The 23,878-nt window shown below is 35.2% G+C and overlaps 2 protein-coding genes across 7 annotated transcripts in view; both read right to left on the bottom strand.

The window, feature by feature from the left end:
- Positions 1–7,944, bottom strand: part of LOC102810319 (USP6 N-terminal-like protein) — a 50,017-nt gene extending 42,073 nt beyond the window's left edge. Inside the window, exon 1 of the mRNA XM_085506482.1 lies at positions 7,466–7,944. Coding sequence (XP_085362608.1) covers positions 7,466–7,469 — 4 coding nt within the window. The 5' untranslated portion in view covers positions 7,470–7,944. The remainder of the gene's footprint in view (positions 1–7,465) is intronic.
- A 6,597-nt stretch (positions 7,945–14,541) lies between these two features.
- The window catches only part of LOC102810424 (diacylglycerol kinase zeta-like), a 166,432-nt gene continuing 157,095 nt past the window's right edge, over positions 14,542–23,878 (bottom strand). For 4 of the 6 annotated variants that reach the window (XM_085506476.1, XM_085506479.1, XM_085506480.1 and 1 more), the window contains 6 exons: positions 23,577–23,732; positions 22,272–22,485; positions 18,798–18,901; positions 18,381–18,539; positions 17,637–17,837; positions 14,542–17,380 (listed from right to left, as the gene is read on the bottom strand). In XM_085506476.1, the coding sequence (XP_085362602.1) occupies positions 17,328–17,380; positions 17,637–17,837; positions 18,381–18,539; positions 18,798–18,901; positions 22,272–22,485; positions 23,577–23,732 (887 nt within the window). In that variant the 3' untranslated portion in view covers positions 14,542–17,327. Of the gene's footprint in view, positions 17,381–17,636; positions 17,838–18,380; positions 18,540–18,797; positions 18,902–19,739; positions 19,839–22,271; positions 22,486–23,576; positions 23,733–23,878 lie in introns of all 6 variants that reach the window. The other 2 variants (XM_085506481.1, XM_085506477.1) reach the window with 2 other exon arrangements.

The following is a 23,878-nucleotide window of genomic DNA, read 5'->3' as shown; positions in this document are numbered from 1 at the left end:
GATTCATGTACAATGTAGCCAAATCTGATGTAATTCATGTACAATGTAGCGAAATCTGATGTAATTCATGTACAATGTAGCGAAATCTGATGTAATTCATGTACAATGTAGCCAAATCTGATGTAATTCATGTATAATGTAGCCAAATCTGATGTAATTCATGTTTAATGTAGCCAAATATGATGTAATTCATGTACAATGTAGCCAAATATGATGTAATTCATGTACAATGTAGTCAAATCTGTTGTAATTCATGTATAATGTAGCCAAATCTGATGTGATTCATGTACAATGTAGCCAAATCTGATGTAATTCATGTACAATGTAGCCAAATCTGATGTAATTCATGTACAATGTAGCGAAATCTGATGTAATTCATGTACAATGTAGCCAAATCTGATGTAATGCATGTACAATGTAGCCAAATCTGATGTAATTCATGTACAATGTAGCCAAATCTGATGTAATTCATGTATAATGTAGCCAAATCTGATGTAATTCATGCACAATGTAGCCAAATATGATGTAATTCATGTACAATGTAGTCAAATCTGTTGTAATTCATGTATAATGTAGCCAAATCTGATGTGATTCATGTACAATGTAGCCAAATCTGATGTAATTCATGTACAATGTAGCCAAATCTGATGTAATTCATGTACAATGTAGCCAAATCTGATGTAATTCATGTACAATGTAGCCAAATCTGATGTAATTCATGTACAATGTAGCCAAATCTGATGTAATGCATGTACAATGTAGCCAAATCTGATGTAATTCATGTACAATGTAGCCAAATCTGATGTAATTCATGTATAATGTAGCCAAATCTGATGTAATTCATGCACAATGTAGCCAAATATGATGTAATTCATGTACAATGTAGTCAAATCTGTTGTAATTCATGTACAATGTAGCCAAATCTGATGTAATTCATGTACAATGTAGCCAAATCTGATGTAATTCATGTACAATGTAGCCAAATCTCATGTAATTCATGTACAATGTAGCCAAATCTGATGTAATTCATGTACAATGTAGCCAAATCTGATGTAATTCATGTACAATGTAGCCAAATCTGATGTAATTCATGTACAATGTAGCCAAATCTGATGTAATTCATGTACAAGGTAGCCAAATCTGATGTAATTCATGTACAATGTAGCCAAATCTCATGTAATTCATGTACAATGTAGCCAAATCTGATGTAATTCATGTACAATGTAGCCAAATCTGATGTAATGCATGTACAATGTAGCGAAATCTGATGTAATTCATGTACAATGTAGCCAAATCTGAAGAAATTCATGTATAATGTAGCAACATTTTAAGTTAATCATCTACAAATCATCCAAGTAATTCATCGACAATGAAACCAAATCCTATATAATTCACTTTTGCCATGTTGTAAAGCTTTAACAGAAATCCAGGCATGAGAAAAAGTTTTTTGCCATTTTTGTTTTCATCTCAATATATGTACATGTATCACAGCAATTTTATGGTCATGTTACTACCATTTAAACAGCAAATATATGTACAAATTTAGCACAATGACCTACATTTTTGTGACCTTGGGGTCAGAGGTCACCAAATTGGAATACCAAGCTTCACCTTTTTATTACTTTGTTTTCAATAAGGTTGGTTTGGGGTTAAAACAGTATGGAGCATTGACCAGGGCAATTAACAACATAGTCCCTTGAAGTTTAGTAGGTGCATTTGGGGTTTAGTAGGTGCATGTATCTACCAATGAAAAAAAGTGTGAATAATAATAAATAATAATTAAATATACCCGGTATATTTTGCTCAATTAGTGTAGGATATCGACAGTTTACCAGTACATGTACTAACAAAAAATAGGGGCTACTAAATTTAAAGAATGTTTGCCTAGGGCTATTGTTTGTTAATTGTGAGCCCTGAATTGAGTGTTAAAAACACATGTATTCAGTCAAGATATTGACTGAAATTTCCCACTCACTCAAAACTGTATACCACTGTCAGTTACAGTTACTGTATACAGTAGCTCAGGAAACATAAAAGAAATCATGGCAACCAGATTTCAATATGCAAATCACACCACACAGTGAGCTGATATGTATAGTTGGAGTGCTTTTCAAATCAATATTTCTGGAACAACAGATTGCATGAAGGTAATATTTGGAAATTATAAAAGTTTAAAGCGAGAGGATAGTCACCTGCGCACGCACGAAAATTGAGTCCCGAGCGACGACAACACATGCTAAAAATGCAAAGGCTCATGGGTACACATAGATGCTTGTTTGTAAAAAATGACACGCTATGGCCATCTGATGCATTCTGAGGTGGCGACTCCCCCACTTTACGAATATGACTTTACTCTTAATAATGTCAACTTATATTAGAAGGTATGTATACTTTAAATGGGAACCGATACTATAAATAAGGGTCAAGATGGCCACCGTATTAGTATGCTAATCCGAACCAAGCAGCTAACATCGTAGCGGGTGCTCCGTGAAATATGCCATTTACGATGTTTGGAGATCAAGCTGTGATCCCAAATACATATCCACGGAGGCATGAATATGTACGCTAGCGATTACACTCGTCTGGTTGGGCTTTTGATGTATAAATGTTGTTATTTTCGGTCGAAACGTGCCGCGACCAGTGAAAATTACGAGTTTAAAATGGTGGCTAATGTAAGCAAAATTCCTGTCAATCACAGTTTGAGTAAACGAAAATGTAAATCCCCTAGATGTTTATTCAATCTAAAAAGCTTGTTGGTTTACAAACAGCATTATTGTTACGTAGTTTGTCTATGTCTAAGCACCTCCATGGTCTAACCATCAGTAACACTGGGACATGACAATGTAAGACAGTAAACAATGTCAATAACATGAGGTTACGGGCTTTCGGATATCCATTGCAATAAATTAAATGTAGAAGTAGAAATCATTTGCGTGGTTCAAATTTCGCGGTGAGTCCCAAAGCACGAAAATAAAAACACGCAAAAATTTCCTGTTGGAATGTAAAACACAATACCCAAGTCAAAACAACACTCACTCCTGACCCACAATCTTACGAATTTTACCGTAGTCATTGATGCCTATTCAAGACTACGATGTTTATTGTGGTTAGCGCGAATGGGAAAAGCTTCGCCTCGACAATTAGCTGCTATCGCCGTAAAAATGTTAAATTACTGTGGATTACTTTATTTTCGCTGGAATTAATTTTCGCTGAAAAGGCTTTTTGGGCGTTTTGCTTGGAATTTATTTTCACTGATTTTTGATGAGTTTAATATGAAATATAGGAAAAAAAGTATATTCGCTGGATTTTATTTTCACGGAATCATCCCTTCAGCGAAAATAGCGAAAATAAATTCCAAGCAAAAATAAAGTATTCTACAGTAGTCTTCAAATGGTCAGTTTATCATCGAAAACAACTAATGTTTTGATTTCAAAAAAAAACGTGCTGTCTTCCCCATCAAAACCAGAGGTAAAAGATGGAGCTGGAACATCGGCAAATCTCCTCCGTTTTGGTAATTTGAACACGTTGGCATCACCGAGTATTTGACTGGCTAATTAGCGATTTGACCTATAAGGTGTCGAGCATTTGCATGCGACCGGAATCGATGAAACTAAATTGAAATTTACTTGCATTTCAGAACAATTCAACGAGTTTACTTTTTGTACTTTATTAATAATCACTACCAAGTAATAATAATAATTGTGAAATGTAGCATGGTCGGATTGCGCTACCGTGATTATTTGCTACTAAGCAATGCAGTGTTTTTTTTAGGAACGCCAGAACGATGTTGGTTACTACTATGTGAACATTTTTCTTTTGATCGTACGGCAAAGACTTGTGTTTCCTAAGGATGAAACTTTTTGCATAACTTTCTAGACAGTCTGGAAAAAGGAAGGGGTACAGTGAATAAAGTGTCAGACTGCAATGAGCTGCAAATGGTAGTTGTGTAATACTGGTAGGCGTGCAGGAAATAACCGTTCTGTTAGAGGTTCCAAGTTTCGGATATCAACAAGACATTGGCCTGACTGCTTCGTATAGTGTTACCGCGAAATCATATGTTTCCACAGCACACACCACAGAGTACAAGAAGTAAATACGCCATACTTGAAATGCATGAACAACCAGGTCTTGGCATAAGAAAATATCAGTTTTTGTTTCTGTATTTGACTGTAGGACGAAACGGCGCCTAGACAACACGTCACAGGCAGTTCCAATTCATATCTTTTACAATAGATCGTTTTCGTTCATGCGTCGCATATATGTCCAGAAAATTTAATCGAGTGTATGTGTGTATTTATATTCTATTTTTGGATTTTTATTTATAATAAATACAACGCTGCAGATTGGTCGTTAAAATTGAGTCTACGGTAAAGTTGTTTTGACAGAACGCTCTTCTCCCCCTCACCGCTCATTTGATTTTGACTGTAAAGTCAACCCGACGTTCAACCTGTACTTATAATATACAGTAAACTTTTTCATTGTCGCCTCTACCATTTAGTCAATATTATATGGAAATTTGAGGGCAATAGTAAATACACGTTCTGTTTACCGATTTGTGACAGAAATATGAAAACCGAAGTCATTGACTTCGTGTTTTCACACTTGTTATATTAGTAGTCTGGAGGAGTAGTATGTATACAGAATGTGCATAGGAAGTTTCGTTCTCAGGTTTACTGTATACGAGATCAGTACAGGCAATAGTCCGACGCAACGGAAACAGGCAAATAAACTTGAGTCGGCGTATTTTCTTCGCAACCGTTTACCAACAATCTGGTCGTGTGTATCCGGTGGACTGCAGCCTTTTCTTGTTGGCCATCATCAACTTGAATTAGTTCCGCGTCATATTTTTCTGACGATGTATAAATTACCGAGCGCGCGATGTTTCAATCATGGCACATGAAGACTGCTCTGTATTTGTTTGAAATTCAATTGCTATGTTATATTTAAACAAGCAAATTATAATCTGTTCTTAGGATGGTTATATCAGTTGTTGTTTTGTGGGATTAGCGGTACAGGGGGAAAGATAAGCATTCATTTACTCAGTGGACAGAAGCGGAGTTAATTACCCATGAGCACTTGGTGCAATCCAAGGGATTGAGCGGTTTCCCTTTAAATGTTTTTTTTTTGTTACAAAATACACATGCAAATTAGATTGTATTATTATGCAAATTAGTTGATATGCTAGGACATTAATCATTAACCAGGAGTTGACAAGTGGCAGTTGTCTGGACAACCAGTTTGCCATGGGAACAACCAAATTTTAAAAAATAGTTGCACAGTGAAACAAAGTAAATACAGAAGTCTGACTCAATATTACGTAGCTCGGTATAGTATTAACAAACATATAGTTTAAATATCGCATGATCCAATCAATTGTCTGAAAAGAAGATGAATTTGGCCTTCAATTATTCTTGTCTATTTTGTAGAAAATTACAAAATCCTGACACTAGCATTAAATAGTTAAATACATGTTACATGTGGACATCTAGTTTTTCAGAGTGGTTGCCCTACTACACAACAAGATATTTGTTTTATTTTGAACCTCTATATCACAGAATGAGGCACTCATTTTCAATATAAAATATCACCACTGATATTGTATGGTAAATGTCATGATATTATGTGATGGTACTGTTTTATTGCAGTGATATGAGAATTAGATAGTATGTTACTCACACGATGTATTTGCTTATTGGTAATGTCCATGGAATATTATTTATTTTGTCGCCTAATATTTGACCTGATCACTGAAAACAGACATGTTAACTCTGTATATAGGTCAGCATGTGTAGTAAGCAGATTTTAGTTTCAGAAGATTTGATTCCTGCAACCCGAAGCGACCTGTCCATACTTGTATACATACATGAGCACACACTGTTTTGTAAACTGTTCTCTTATTTGACAATATTGGTACTCCTATAGTCTCACTCAAAATGCTATCCAATGGCGTAATGTGTACCACACAAGCCTGGAATCACAGCTGTCAATGTGGTGATGGCAATATTGATAAGAACAAGGAAGCAAATATTGCAATGCTGGTCGAGAATAGAAAAGTATTTTTAGCAAACACGGAACACATCTTACACTATATTATCTGTTTGTTGTTATTAGATGTCGGAGGAAGACATTAACCGTTAAACTAGCTTTATCAGGGATCAAAGTTAAGTCGTACCCATCTGTCCCAAACAGGCAGATTTTAGCTGGGAACGGTAAATGAACAAATTTCCTGTCACTTTGGACAGATGAAAAAAAAAAATGCAATTTTTACTAAACCGTCAAAATGGGACACAGTTCAAAGTTGCAAATGCCCAGAAAATTACTTTCAGAGTTTTTAAGAAATCATGAAATGATGATTAGTCAAGAATGAAAATTTTATTTATCTACAATTTACAAGTAGACCTTGTATACATATGGTATACATGTACATGGATAACATACTAGTATAAGGAGAACATAAAAAATGCATGTTCATGCCTAAAAACAACCTAAAATTAATTCACTGAAAGATTCCAGAATAGAAAATTTGCACCAGGGGTCCTTGAGAAAAAGAATCAAGGCGAAACTCATTAAATCCTCAAATCCTGAGAATTCCTACAGGTAGCAACGGAAAATCAAGCATTAACAGTCAAAACATTGGGGAAACATGTCTGGTAAATACAGTGTACCAGTGATCTCACAAGACATGAGACATTCATATTTTCTTTTACTCTAATGTGTCTCTTGAAAAAATAAGGAGATAAAAATATTGAGGTTTATGAATGAAATATGAGCGTAATTACAAATAAACATGCGTTACCAGGTCATTTACAATGGACAATTCATAAAACTGCATTTGAGGATACTACAAATGCACCTTCTCTATATAACTTACTGGTATGAGAAAATACCTCCATTCTCAACCTCCAATCCCACCTAGATGAGTGATTCATTGTCTTATTTTATTGGAACTTTTAGAATTGTGCCCCACATATTTATTTCAAGGTGAGAAAAATATGTTTGCAATGGAGGATTTATACTGTAAATAAATAAACTTGTCCTCTTGAAAGTTCATTTATTTGATAATTTAAATCTGGGTGTGACCGCAACCACTACAGCCAGCAACACTAACTGAATTTGGTAAGTTTATCCGTGATGAGGTCACCAAGAAAATCATTTACTGCTATTCTTAGAATTACACGATTTCAATCTTTCCTGGTACAAAAGAGTGAACAAAATACGGTATTTCAGTTCGACTACAGACGCACGATGTGGGTGAAGTGATAAAAACAGGAAACTCCTTTCACCGCGGTTCTATGGTACAATACATGAACAAATGGGGTGACTACTTGGCCCATCCTTTTCAGCAAACAAACAAAACCGACGTCATCGTAAACTTAGCTGACCTCAAGCGGAAGGCGACAACTTTAAGACGTAACGCACATGATTCGGGATAAATAAAAACACAATAATAAAGAGGTCGACCTACCCATATTTGAATGGACACACACAGCTGGCGACAAAAACAACAAGCAAAGAGGGAGGTGGTTATTAGGTCAGAGTTGTCTCCTCATATCCCGGCAAACTCGTACAAACTAATTTTCCAGTTTACCGCTTAATCCTGCGAGGTTCCGGCAGTTTTATCGATTTAAAAATCACTAGAGAGCGATCCGGGAGAGCGATATTAGGTTTCGTCTTCTCCACGATGTACCGACATTACCCAACGTACAGGCTTTTGTCGTACTGTACGCGAATTTGGTCAATAAAAACAGTGAACGTACTTCGATGAAAACGGCTCATTAATAAAGCAGGCAGAAGACAGTTCCACAGATATTGCGTAGTATGTTCCCTGGAAAGTTGAAGAATCGTTGAGAATAGCTTCTAACCCGGTAAAGTTGGAAGAAAGTGGAACAAATAGGAAACGATTTCTCTCGCCATTTTGGGAAACACCTCCCCAGACCTTTAGTCACGTGACAATTTTTAATTCCGTTTCCGCCGAACTGACTTGTGGGTAGTGGTGTGGTTCTGAAAGCCAGTTGATCATTTATAGATGTATATGACATTACTTTACATTCGCAAGACATAATTGCGTTGTATTTTTTCATGTATCAATCACGGACGTAATTTTATAAAATTGGCGTGACTTCATATAATTCCTTGCACCTTGTCGCATGATCACAGTGCATTCAGCCAATATCACACAGTAAATGACACAAACACAACATGATATACTAGTTGCGAAATGAATCCTTCGTGACATTTTGTCAGCTGTAGGTATTTCTTCAACGAACCACTGCATAAGATGGTTCGAAACAAAATGAGAACAATTACATGCAGTCATACCCTGCAAAACATATCACCAAAGAACGAAATTATTCATTGAAGCCGATAAACAAGAAACAAATTTCACGAAGATTAATAAATCGGTTTCATCAATCAATCTCTCTTGCCCAGTATTTAATTGTCTTGACCAAAGGCAGTAGCACCTAACCATCTAACAACATTAATTTTATTGTTTCCTTATTTTTTTTAACTTTCTTATTTTCAGCCTTGTTATTTGGCCAATACAAAGGTTCATATTGGAGTCCCAGTCTCCCAGGGGTGGTATTCCAAGTCAGACCTGGTACCCATGTTGAAGTATAGCTCAAGTTTTCAAAAAAGCCATAAAACACGTACTTATTTTTGTGAAATTATACACCCTTTCAAGTGCAGAAGCTTAAAATAGATACCCTATATACATACTAATAGTAAACTATCAATTATCAAGTTCATAAATGGTGTTATAGGTACGAGTAATTCATTAACGTGGGATAAGGTGATTTACAAAGAATTAACAATAGGACGGTGAATATTGGAAAAACGCCAACTTAAACCCCGTTTCTATAAAAACAAAGCAAACAACACAAAAGTGAATTATAATAACAGGCAATAAAATAAATTCTCCGGTGTATAATTATTATTTCTGTAAAACAGATAGTTAGATCATTTACCTTAGAAAGAACTGAAGCCTACTAAAGGTTAGACTCATCCGTTCACAACACTGTATCATTCCAGGAAAACTGTTATGATACACAATGTACTTGTCGATGAATTCATTGAGCCATCTGAAAAGATAATAAAGCACCACAGTCGCACGAAAATATAAACAAACCTGAGTTAGTTTGGAGCTTCAAAATCCCTAATTGTGACGTCGAAGGCTACTTATAAATGAAAATACTCATTCGCTTTGCAATAAATTGTACTTTAAGACATTATAAGGGTGGCAAATTTATACATAATTAATGACGGATAATTTTTGTTGTCCTGAATTATTTCAAAAATCTGGTTTATAAAACGTGTGAAAAAATGCAAATTTTCTTTTACATTGTGTGCTGTGGAATTGTTCGACAAATTAATAGCAATTTTTGAAAAATATTAGCTTCATAAAGTACGGAAAAGTTTTTTTAAAAACGTCAATGTAACACACAAAATTTCACTGTATTGTTAAATGAGACAATATACCTATTGCCATTGCGATTCAGTGACACAATTTTTAAAAACTTATGAGTAATCTTCCACATTAAAACACCACAGTCAGCGAACCACTTCGTGTTTGATGTGGGTTCTATGCGACCGTGTGAAATACATTGTGAAACCGCACTGCCCGCAACTATTATCACAAAGAAGAACCATACTACGGTTAATTGCTCCACAAAGGCATCTACTAAAATAATCATAAACCACATTCATAATTTTCAGATTAATTAGGATCTATTAAAATTATAGATACAACAAATACAGACTATATAAGTTAATCTGATGAGACAAAAGAAGAAGTCAACTCGTAATTTGCACCATTATGAAAGTTGGCCACAAATCACGTTCAATATTATTTATTACGTGGAATCATGGAGCTTCTTGATACTAACACGGCATGTCATTCTGCTGTTGGCTATGATACGGTATTTTTTTTTAAATGGTCAAATATTATTCAAAATATAATCATGTTATTTCTACTAGTAGAAAAAAATCACACTCGGCAGAACTCAATGTTAGTATTTTTTCCTTAGGCAGATATTCTTCAAACAAGAAATTATGCACTAAAAAAAAACACTTGATGATATCCGTCAAAAGCCACTTTTGAATTATTTAAAGTCAATATTCCTTTATTGACCAGGAGAAAAAAATCAGGATATTTTCCATGATTGAGTGGACTTATATAATAAACATTTCCTACAATCTTACTGCGCGTACTAAAGAGATTCGTACGAGTAACTTACAACCTCCCCGGGGGAAGTCATTATCAATGTTCCAATAACAAGTTGAAGAGACCTTTCAGAAAAATTTACAACTTCTTTTGAAATCACAACGATATAATTTTGTAATATGAAATATGAAAACAGACAACAACCGACTTAGCCACAGTACGTACCTAGACAAAAATAACTAGCCATAAATCAATTGGTGCCAGGGGAAGCGAGATTTACACAAAATGAAGAAAACCTTTTTCATAACATTAAATCGTTTGATAGCGCCAATAAGTCTCTCGCTATATTGCATTGGGACTTTCCTGTGGAGTTTGCTAACACCGCCGCGTACGCATCTTGTTTTCGCCCTCTATAGTTCTTAGTCGTTTCCGCGTATCAGGTATGTCATCTCAACCACACACGTGGGCTGGCAAAGTCGGTACTCTGGCTGTTTTAGCGTATGATCGCGAAAACAATGAATGTGAAAGAAAGCCCACAGTTTACATGTACATGCTGCATCAGCGACACGATGGGCGTGTTTCCTGGGGGTGGCTTCTAGAAATAGTTTTAAAGGGCGGTGGTCGTCGCTCAGTTTCCTGCTCGATGACACTCTTACCAAATTCCACCTAGTCTTTGGCCTAGAATACTGCTAGATATATCATTGAATACAATAAATAAATTTATACTTTTAGATGCAAAGTACAATATATTTGAATATAAAAAAAATTATCTTTTTTGTGCCGTTTGTTTTAACTAATTTCAGCAAGGAAGCACAGTTTGTTGCAATTGATAGGCCGATAATTTGTTGAAAAATAAATTCTCCAAACTCGGCAAGAAAGTTGTCAATTAAAAATTCCAACTCTGAGAATATCCTCTTCAATGTCGAAAAGTTTTGCATCAGTCTTGTTTTTAAGAAAGTGATATTGATATACAGTATTTTTTGAGGTCCCTCTTTGACAGTTGACAAAATAGCCAACTTCGTGATTGAATATTTAAAGCGCGGTGGTCGTCGCGCAGCGCGTGTACGAATTTCATGTAAATAAACAATGTATTTTACACGCGTTGTATACGTTGCTATGAGTCCCTTATCGAACAGGACGCGGCACGACGACTGCCGCCCATTAAATGTTCCAGCAATGAATTTAGTATTATATGCTGTTTTATGGGGTTTGAATATCCAGTACAAGCTAGGCAAGTCATTCATTTCCCTTGATTAGAATAGTTGTATTTATTATTTAATGAATGAATTTTTGCGAAAAGCTATTTGTTTATTAGTATAGAATTATTATACCCAGTAAGCGCAATTTCTTTAATAATAATGAACTCATAATAATACGACTTCATACAAACACTACGTTTTTGGAAGCTTTGTCCGCGGAGACAATGAGATACGCATTGTGAAGATCAGACAACAATATACTAGTAGGTGGTTGCGGAGATCTCGCGTAATCTCGTTAAAAACGCGGATCGAACGTCTGCCGCAAAAATGAGATTATTTGTTTTTGAGTTTGATTTGCCCATTTTTTAGAATGTATAAATAATAATGCAGTTTAATGTAGAAATGTCTACTAGTATTTTTCAGAAAGGAATACTACGTTTATATTAACTTACTTTATCGATACTTTACCTATCATCAAAGGCGTGTATAGCACATTATTAGGAGTGAAAATACCCCCAAAATTGTTTCGCATTTGTCAAATCCCCGGGGACGTTAATACGACGATATGACCTTCGTACGTCCTGTTTTGACGTTCGTTCGCGCATAACGAGATATCACCGTGAACGAACAATGGACTTAGGCTGCCTGTTGGAACATCCTACGAATAGCGCCACCAGTGATCAAGAATTACGTGCACTTTTGTTTTCATCGTTTTTAAAATACAGCTGCACACTCGAACCATCCGAGATTAGAGAAAATCACATCACATTTTTCTTCTCTTCGCAGCTGATTTTGCCATGCCCATGGGTCGCAATGTCGTATTTGGCTGTGTTACACACAATTCTCAGCGAATTACTTTTCCGCGATTTCGGTACTTGAATCGACAGAAACCGTCATGATACTACGAAGTTAATTGCGTAGTTTCGAACAACTTGAAAATAAACTCAGCGACTAGTGAAAATAGTTAAAGGGCGGCAGTCGTCGTGCCGCGTCCTGTTCGATATGGGACTCAAAGCGACGTATACAACGCGTGTACATTGTAACGTATACATGTTTATTTACATGAAATTCAAACACATGCTGCACGACAACCACCGCGCTTTAATGATGTACCCCAGACTTTATAAGAGAGAGATAGTGTGAGCAGCCAGTTCGTTCATGGAGCATTTCAATTTATATTTTGTAAACGATACACCAACACAAACCACAAAATACGTCATTTCTTACATATAAAAGAAATAACACAATAAATATTTAAAACTGGAAGTGCATAAAAGTCAAAACACCATCATAAAATTATTTATTTAAACTGAAGAAGCGTCTTCTTGATGAATAACTAACAAAATAACCTGGTAGTGTAATTCTAACAATGATAGTCATCCTCCAAACTTGTTGGTTTGATGTCAGGGTAAGTCATCACATTCGTCATTTTGTTTACAGTATTCCGTACAGAATTGCATTACAATATGTAGTATTTCGAATATCACAGCGCAACCCCAATACAGATTTGATTTGATCCCGGAGCCAGTGGTGACGCGTGGATCATAAAACAAGTGTGACCAAACTTAGGTAACCGTTGTAATTACAATCAAACAAAATATCACACACACAAGAAACCTATAAATAAATTTCCTGTTCACTGCACCAAGTATCACTTGAAATGCAATAATTATTTTGGGCTATCAGTGGAACGGACAAACATACACACACTCCTACACTACTTACAGTCATTGTGATTACATGGCATTGGATTAACTTTTAATATAGTTGAATTAACTTTTTTAATATAGTTGGATGTAGACTCTATATAGAATTGCATTTGAATTCAAGTTTAATCATAGACTTTAAAAGACAGGGACAGGCAACTGCGGTATTCATCAAAGAAAAATGCTACTTCCTGCGTGCTATGCTGGTTATAATCCTGAATCCGCAAATGTCTTTTAAGGTCTATGGTTTAAGTAAATAAAAATGCAACAAAGTAGAAATAAAATTATACATCCTGTGTCTTAACATAGAAATATTTGCATAGATAGCTTAGGGTTAATAAAGGGGGTAGGTATAGTACAGTTATATTAATATAAACTGAACCATACCTTCTCTCTTTATTAGCCCTAAGCTATACAAATTTGACTTAAATTTGATTAAATACTAATATAAATTATGAAAAATAGTGAGGGTCGTCACTTGGTAGGTACAAGGTTAAATAAAAGTCATCAGTACGTTTGTAAGACAATCACACACATACAAACTCCACACACATAACTTATACTTTAAAGGGCGGTGGTCGTCGTTTATAAAAATAAAATTTAATTTCAGCAAAATTTCTCGCGCCCGCCGACTTGGATGCGCAAAAATAAATACTAAAAAAATATTATTTTTATCTTAATTTTTTTACCGCCCGCCGCATAACAAATCCAAGTTGCATTTTCATGGGAGTATCATGATCAAAGTACCGAAGTCTCGCGCAGATGAGGAACAAGGTTATACATGGAATAAAATTTTATTTCATTTCTTCTCTCCGATCAATTATCTCACTTATGATTCTTTGAGAATCACACAAATCTAATGGGAAAAAATGAATTAATTTTATTTTTTTCCGCCCTCCTCAAAAAAATTGCCTTATAATAACTCGAGAAACAAGAAATAAAAAAAGTCTGGCCTTAGTAGTAACTTTCTAGAACATACTTTACTACATGCTGCTAAGCATGTACTGTTCTAAAGGTGTGTGAATAATATTTCAATCAACATTTAACATTAACCCTTGGTACACCATTTTGCATATTCTAATTTTGTCATCAATTTTTTTACCAAATAGACTCAATTTTTAAGGTCTTCATAACCTTTTTTTGAAAATGAGATGATGCATGTGTATTTTGCGTAAATAAAAAAATTCAACTTCCTTGTTCAAAGGATTAATAATTCATACTTCACTAATTACTTCATACTTTACTGTAGGCACAATTACAAAATGAAAGCGGGGGAGTCGTCACCTGCGCATGCGTCAGATGGCCATAGCGTGTCATGTTTTACAAACAAGTGTCTACCCATGAGCCTTTGCATTTTTTTTTTTAGCGTGTGTTGTTATCGTCACTTGGGATTCGATTCCCGCCTGTCCGCAGGTGACACCCCTCCTGCTTTAAGTCTGCCAACAACTGAGTCAACTAAAGTAATTCACAACCATTGTCGCATAATGGATCAAGTTTTATTATTTCGTTATCGTAAAAGTTGCTCATTAGAAAGAATTCAACCAATCAGAGATTCATAGAAATCGCGTACCTGTAAAGTGAAATGACGAAATTGACGACTGCCGTCCAACAATTCACTGCTCTACATTACGAGACCTATATCAACTAATACATACAGCCCGATTATAATAGTTTTATGTAACTTTAGCTCAAATAAGATTTTGCATACATGACACCGACTTTCCAGATCCCTGATTCCAGGAATATGGATAAACAGACAAAAACAAGGAATACAAATTTTGTGATGCAAAACAAAAACATTAAAATGTCATGCACTAGTGTCAAAGTCAAATGAAAGAGCACGAATGGATTTCGTGCTGTATATGACAGCTGAATATACTTCAGCATTGCGTATTCATTTAAAGCACCAATTTAAAAAAAAAAAAAAAATTGTACATAAGACAGATGTTTGACACAATTAATTTACATAATTGGGGGTTTCCTAATCTGATATCTAAAACTCATTCATTGCGCTGAAAAATATCGCACAAAAACTCAATATTTTAAAATAAATTATACAGCAAATAGAGTCAACCACTTTTCTAGACAAATATCATAATTTTTTTTTTTTCTCAAGTTTAAAAATTCTTAATACTCGCCCATGGCCTTATAAGGAAAAATGTTGCAGATGTAATCTGTAATGTGATTGGCCATTGCATCACATGTGACCACTTTGTAATTTGTAAGGAACAAAATATACAACTATATATAACTGAATGTACTAGCTATCAAAGTGTAATGTAATTGGCCAGATTATGACATGTGACCACAGGAAGCCCTTGTAAGGAGAAGAATATGAGATATCAAATGTAATGTGATTGGTCATGGCATCACACTGTGATCAAATCCCATGTATAATATGTAAGAACACTTTTGATTGGTGCAGTTGCATGCACATGACACAAATAACAAAACCATAACAACAAATTTTGTATTCCCAAAAAAATGTGATAGCTTGATGAAAAAGATGTGGTGTGATTGGCTAATATAGTCACATGACCACTATGAAATAAGCATTCTCATTGGCTAATGGAATAACAAGGTGGACTGGCCACCTTGATTATGTAAAACTTGATTGGCCATCAGAGCCACATTTGCATATTAGACAACAAGAATGGCCAGTTGTTTCAAAGAAAAACTTTCTTTGAAATAAATGGAAAGAACATTTAGACGTAACAAATTAGTAAGCTGGTTCACCAACATATGGGTAGTACCAACCCCCAGTACGCATTTCCAAATTGCTTACAAGGTGAAATTCATACTTATGATAGCATATATATATACAGGGTTCTAGGCATACCAACCACAGGACCTTAAACATGTATAATATACATAAAATACAGACTATAGGACCTCAAACATGTATAACGAACATAAAATACACACTTCATTTTGACCTTTATGTTAGTTCATGAGAATTAAAACTCCATAGAAAAAACGATTTTTTTTTTTTTAATGAAACATGCAAATTTGTTACCAATATGATGCTCTGAATTTAAAAAAAAAAAATTCTTGAAGTATCAACCATTTTCTCCCAGACAAAACTTTTGGAAGATTTCAGAAGAATGCATTTTTTTTTTCAACTTATAGTTCCTGCTACAATGCAAAATACTGGTTATGTATTCACAAAACGCCCTCAGTGGCAGTACACCAGGCTTTATACTGCCACTGAGGGCGCCCTCACCATGACTAGATTATACAATCAGGTATACATAGAATACAGTCTCGCAATTAAAATGAAAGAAAAAAAATTAGCCCTTTGCTTTGAAAATATGCATCCAGTGCATCCAATTCTTAGGCAATAGGAAACTACAATACAATATTTATATATACTATATCTTTGTTATAATAGTATCGATTTATACCTTTATAGATAATAAACTTTTTTTTTTGTAAATAGAAAAAAACAAACAAATAAGTTTTAATTGTTGCCTAGTGGTTCATACATAAAATATTCAGGTAAAACATGAATATATTATTCATGTTATGAGCCTTCATTTACCAGTTTGCAGAGTTTGTTGGTTCTGAATGCTGACCATTTGTGGTATTCATACATAATTCATGTTCCAGGTCCTTCTATAAAGTGTATAATGTCACATTGAAGGACGGTTGTCATAGCCACCACTTGTAAATCATTTGTTATAAAATACACATGTTCCGGGGCTTGATAATCTTGGAATACTCATTCTACTTTCAGATTGTGTGTCGTACAGTGACATTGTTGGTTCGTGAAAATGTTCGTTGTCTCGACTGATGAAACGTACGTGGTACAATGTATGGTTAGTTCTTCATAGGTTAAGTATTCAGCTTGCAGGTCCAAACCAACATGCAGTGTTCATTCTTAGCAAATGACTTTTCCCAAGCCAGCGTGAAGCCCGAAAGATGCTGTTCACCAAAATTCAGTATAAATGAATATTAAGTTTGTTCGTTCGATTACATGTTGCTGAAAAGTCAAATATCACCTCAAAGTACAAACGTCCCACGAATTCTAACGTTCGGTAAAAATGAGTATCACGATTCCGAAAAATACACAGTATTAGCTTTGAAGGATGATTTTATCAAGATTTTCAGGATATATTTCACGTCTTCACAATCATGGAATATCTCATAGAATATCTCAAATCATGTACAAATCATCATATCCATTCATTGCTCTCATGTTGATTATTTTAATTTCCATTGTCATGGTAACCACAATTGCCATGGCAATAACCACTAATGCTATACAGCGGTCTCTTGGTCTTCAGTCGCGACCAGCTGATAGTGCTCCTGACCTTAGCAAGAAAAAAAAAGATAGAAAACAGACATTTCTTAACGTCATTCAAGTCATTTTTTGTAAAAAAAAAAAAAAAAAAAAATACACTGAATTAAACCATGGCAAATCTACCCAATATGTTGATGTTAACACTTTTTCTCAATTTTCTTTTTAAAAATTGTAGGTAATTTTAAAACAACAATTCCATTCAAAAATTCAAACCCAATAATTTTCTCACAATACCTAGAAAGGTGTAAAAGGACAATTGTATTTACTTTCAAGGAATGCAGCGAGGTCGGTGTCCTCAGCCCTCAATGCCTGTAATCGTGGAGTGTTTCCTTGATAATCGGTTTTCGTTAATGATGCCCCGGCTGCAACCAGCATACGACAGATAGTACGTCTTTGATACCAGGCTGCTTTATGAAGTGCAGTCTGACATCTCTCACGATCTTCCAGGTCCAGTATTGATTTATCACCTGAAGTATACAAAACATTTTTTTAAAAACATAGAAAAACTATCTAAGCTTGCTCATCTTATATTTCCTTCTTTTAGATGTGTATTCTCAGTAGCGGACATCCGGGCGTTATCAGCGCATGACAACCCTCATGGTGAAAACAAAGGCCGAAAACTTTCATAAAATGGTACTTTGGGATGATTGTTCAGACTCCCGTGAATCGTGTAAAAAGATTACCCCTGTATCTGCAACATATATAAATTTGGTTGTTCAGGATTACTAGAATTCAAGAATTTAGCTATTTTCACCGGCTCTTTGACTGGCGTTCCACAGCAGCTCGCGCAGAGCCCATGAAAATACAGGGTACAGTAGTGCGCGTCTTGTGACGAGGAACGTCTTATGACGTACCTCAACCCAGAGGATACTCGAGATTTGGATATACAGAATGGGATATAAGAGGAAAGGTATATGTGGTGATGAACCATGATTGGCCGAGGATAACTCAAATAGCCATTGTTCAATAAATATCACGTGATCACACTATTCTGATTGGTTGGTACTCACATTGTTCAATTATGTACTTGACAATGTCTTTATGCCCAAATCTAGCAGCGTGGTGTAAGGCAGACATTCCGTGCTGGTCTGTGGCGAAAATGTTTGCACCAGTTTTATGGAGCTCTGCAAATTTCAAAAGATCGCCTCTTTTGGAAGTATCAATCAGCACTGAATATAATGAACAAGATCAATAATTAATGCGTTAATATCGCTCTCAGGCAATGAAAAGAATACGTGTAAAATACGCTTTTGTTTCCAAAAACTTTTATCATGTACTGCATTGGTAGTTTAAACATTTCACTTGATATCATTGAGGATGAATAATTTTAAATTTAAATTTTGTTTAAAGTTCCTGTCACTCTTGGATACTCAATTGACACAGCTCAGAATATGGTTCATCCCTTTGAAATGATGAAATGCACTTACTTTTGTCACTGTGATTAAGATGGGCTGTATCAGATATACCAGTCGGCGTGGAGACTTCCCTTCTCGGCGTGACTGGTGAAGCCAGCAACGAGGGCTCACTACCACTGAAAGAGATTCATACCAATTAAAACATAACATAAATGATAACAAAAAATGCTAAGGATATTAAAACCATGGTAAAAAAAATAACGGTATGATGAACAGATTATGTATATTATTTCAGGGTGAGTGTAGGGAGGGGTTAGTGGTTAGTCAAAGGACTTTTTTTGAGGAAAGTAGCGGTCGGGGGTTTTAATCATAAGATATTTCAAAAATGAAATATCATTGGTTAAAATGGTGTGACTGAGAAAACAGCTGATCATTCTGTTCTAAATTTCCTACAAAAAAAAACGAGAGATAAACACACTACACTACACTACATGGTGAAATAGGGGGGAAAAAAGCGTGCAATGCAGTCATGTTCGGGTAGCCATGATGGATTATGTTAATTTTGTACCTAATGACCTCATGGCAATAAGTCAAGCAACAAAGTCAACATGAATTTCTCCATAGCAACCAATTTGATAGGTTGCTAATATGCCAGAGCACTTTTACAAGTACCGGATACATTGACCTAGACAAATTATTTTTCTGTGAGATAACGTGGTAGCTACGATCATGAATTATGACACTTAGTGTCATATATTGTATGTGAGTGTAGTAACTACCAAAATCTGAGTAACAAAAAAGAATATTAGAATGTGCAAATGCAAATTCTGATGACAGCATTATTTCAAAATACAAAAAATAACGAATAAAAAGTAAACGATGTAGATACAATTAACATAAATCCAAGATGGCCGACAAGTTCAATATATGATTGTCTGCCATTAAGAAGCACACACTACTGACAGAAAAAGAAAAGATATGCTTTTATTTCATCGCTACGGATATATACTGTACCTGTCTGCAAGTGACGATAATGCGCTAGCGATCTGCAATTGCTCCGCCTGCGTGAGAGGCAGAGTGATGGGGCGTTCACAAATCGTTTCCAACACAGTACTGTACAATGGCGGACGGCATGAACAAGAAAGAGAACAATGAAAAATAGAGAAAAAGGAACACAGAATTAACAATGTTTTTGTGCATATACTCAGTGGCTTGCTTTGTTTTTATGTAGTCCAGTTGTCAGTAGTTAATCCAAAAATATGGCCCACCTAACATCTTTTGATGGATTTCACGTCTTAATCTGGCAACTAAATAGGAATTTAAATATTCAAGATGCATGTACAATTGATATGAGGTCACATTGTGTTATAAATAAGACATCTTAGAGCTAGGGAGTACTTAGTTCTGCATACAGAAACATAGGGAGTCTTCTGTCTTAAAATAAAAAAAATATGCTGAGAGAAAACATGTGATAATGATTTCTGATTAAGATTTTTTTTTTTTTTTATGTTTTTGTGCCAGGCGACAGTTCCGGACATTGAATCTCACTGTTGTCTCTCCCGAATTTTTTTTTTTTTTTTTTTTTTTTTTTTTGTAAGTGCAAATTGCAAGTGTTAGTGCTGAAACATAGCGCATTTTGCCACCGAAGTCATTTCCTGTTTAAGATTATGTAAATTAGCCAGTTCCATTTTGTCACACACTCGTCAGGGGTTTTCTTAAAAAGCGATCACAAAGACTTATCCTCGGGGGCGGACATCCGGGCATTTTCACCGCCTGGCAACCCGCGGCGGTGAAAACAAAGGCGCAAGACTCGTGGAAAACGGTACATTGGGATGACTGTTGAGACTCCTCTGAACAGTGTAACAAGATTAGCCCTACGTGTGTAACATATATAAATTTGGTTGTTCAGGATTACTTCAAAGTTGAGTTTGTGGTGTTTTTTCGAATTTTCACCGGCTCGACCGGCGTTCCACAGCAGCGCGCACAAAGCCCATAGAAATACGTGGTACAGTGGTGCGCGTCTTAGCAACGTAGAACGTCCGTGACGTAGCTCCGCCCCCGAGGATACTCTTGTCCATAGTGATTTACTAGGTGTTCACTTCACTTTACTATACTAAATACTTCATGTGGAAAAATACAATTTAGCTGCCTGCTTTCTTGATTGAGATTTTCTGATCAAAATCTTAGCAAAAACCCTACATAATTCTAAATAGGTGCTTAGCAGAAAGGTGTCAAAGGTCAAAGTTCAAACAGTCAATCATTAATCTCAATACTTAAAATATAAAAACAAAGAAAGCCACCTACTGAGTAGAGGCTGCTATGGGGTCAAAGGTCGTACACTAGTACCGGTATACGCAACATACATTGTACATAAAATGCAACACGTGTAAATTATCGATAGAAGCATGGAACAAAGGTGGATGCATACAGTGAACAATTTCGGGAACAGAAAGTGTCAATTTATTGAAGATGAAGTAAGGACGAAAATACCTATATATTTTTTTTATTATACCAAATCAGACTATAATTAATTATGAATTAAAAATATTATGTTTGTGGAACACACAACAGTATTCGTTAGAAAAAAAACTACAAATATGCATGTGTAGTGATTGTTACTGTACGTTCAAAAAGAATAAGGGACGACGTCAAAAGATCGATGTCGGATAAAAAACTTATTTCCTTTAGTTTGGGGGTGGGGGGTTTTAACCTCAAAAAGTTTCCATCCTACAAAAACGATTTTATTTTTTAATGAAGTAAAAAAAATGTTGGAGTATTTGTAGTTCGTTTTTTTTCTACTATCCAATCATGGATAGAAATAACCGAAAAGGAAAAAAAACACATCCAAGACGAGAAAATGGTTTGGTTCGAGTGTAAATCTGTGCGTCAAATGAGGTGCATTTGTAAAATCTTTTTACATCCACCCGACAACCAACTGCTATGCAATACTACTGTCCGATTATCAATTTGTATTTAATGGTAAATGTAGTCTGACGCCATGACCAATATTTATCAATTAAGTTTCAGTGGGGGTAGGGGGGTTTGGAAAAAAATAAAGGAATTAAGTTTTTTATCCGACATCGATCTTTTGACGTCGTCCCTAAGTGCACATGCCTATTAGAAAATTTCACATTCATCAAATAAATACTCTGATGTGTACTACAAGAACAGTGTTTTCATGTCATGATAAATCATAGCGCAATATCCGTAATGTCTCCCAAAAAAATTGTGTCATTATTTAATTTGATTGGTCAAAATTGAAAATCGATTCCCAAAATGCAATTGTTGGAATACCTCCATAATTAATAATTTGAACTATAGAGGGCGCTATATTCATAAAGCTTAATTAAAATCTATGATCTGAGTTGAGTCTATTTCAATGTCAGTATGTTAAAAAATTACACTAATAACAGGTACAAAACACACTAATAACACTCAGAAGAGATTAGCATACGTTTACATAAATTTGAAAAAAAAACATACAGCTGAAACGATATCATATTTTATTTAATAATCTAAAACTGATTTTAATAAATGAAAACATACTTTGCATCCCCGTTCCCGACCGCTACAAGATTCCCAGCATTCTCAATGGCAGCACTATCGGTATTAAGTATATCAGGCATTGATTCTTGGGTAACAGCGGAAGCTATGGTGAGTTCGGGGTCTAAGACATACAGATCATCAGAGGAAATATCTGTGATGTAGTGAAGATGTTCCTGGGATTTGTCAACTCGGAAGAAGCGATCCGCTGTTGTAGCTGGAAAATGAAAAAAAAAATTCCCCATACTTATTTATAGCAGTGTGTGTTAAATTCATCATGATTTGCAACACTGAGCATGTGATTGGACATATATGCAATGCATTATGGGAAGTTTTATTCATTGATGATTCTGTGGCATTTGTGACTAAAAAACAATTTGCCATGAAAGAAAATTTGTCTCTCTTGATATTAACCTTTCCATCACAAATTCATTTATAGTCTGCACTTTCAGAAGAATGGGATAAAAATAGCCAAATTATTGAATGAAAACTGAAAATTTACCCACATTGGAATTGGAATCCCAATTAGTACTCTAAAACCAATTAATTTCATGGGAATTTAATTTTCCTATTTGATGCTTTGAGCAATTTCACTAGGTTTTAAAGGGCGACAGTCGTCGCGCCGCGTCCTGTTCGATATGGAACTCATAGCGACATATACAACGCATGTAAAATACATTGTTTATTTACATGAAATTCAAACACATACTGCATGACGACCACTGCACTTTAAGTTCACAGACTTATTTTACATGTTCACGCAGATTTATTTTAGCAGATTTTATTTATCGAGCAAAAGAGCAAAAGTAAAAAAAAATGAAAAAATAAAGCATGTACATCAAGTGAGGGGGTGTGAAGGGAAATAGCTATGTAATATTGGTCGATCTATAAATATTCATTAATTGTTAATGAAATAGATTACTATATGACTATAAAAGACAATTTATTTTGTGCAAACTGTAAACCACTTCAATTTAAATTCACAAGAGACAAACGCTTTTTAATGCAAAAAGCAGTTACAATTTCTCCAGGATCCTACGAAAAAATGTGCCAGTGAATTTTGTGGAATATTGTTTTTGCTGATGCCATGAAATCCTGAAAACGTTCAAAATTTTGGGCAGCAAAATCAAATAGTTTATGGTAAATGGAAAAGAACTTAAACTAATAAATTCTCGCAAACTTAATAATATATGTAGTAGAATACGATTTATCAATGGGACACTGTATTCTGCTGTTAATTACAGTCCCTGTAGTTTTCTGCCTGAGTCACGTGACTTTATACTGCACTGTGATTGGAGGTTGACTTACAATCTAGAAAGCACCACATGGGTGATAAACTGACTTTGTTCCCATTGGCTGATGCAGCATCCTGCAGTATGAATACCTCTAACAATCGATTTATATGAGCTCGGATTTCTTCTAAATCACTGTCGCTATCGACGACGATAATACCCAATGGAACAGCTGGAAAAAGAATTACGATGAATTAGATAAATAGACAGAAATTAATGCAGCGCCATCAATGTCAAAATTTAACAATACTTTTGTTTTTATTCAATCAAACATTCCTAAATTGATACTAATTAAATAAACATGAAATGTTACAAGTC

The sequence above is a fragment of the Saccoglossus kowalevskii genome, chromosome 12 (assembly GCF_978046115.1).
Source record: "Saccoglossus kowalevskii chromosome 12, keSacKowa6.1, whole genome shotgun sequence".
NCBI classification, from domain to species: domain Eukaryota; kingdom Metazoa; phylum Hemichordata; class Enteropneusta; family Harrimaniidae; genus Saccoglossus; species Saccoglossus kowalevskii.
This window is presented reverse-complemented; position numbering and strand designations above follow the sequence as displayed.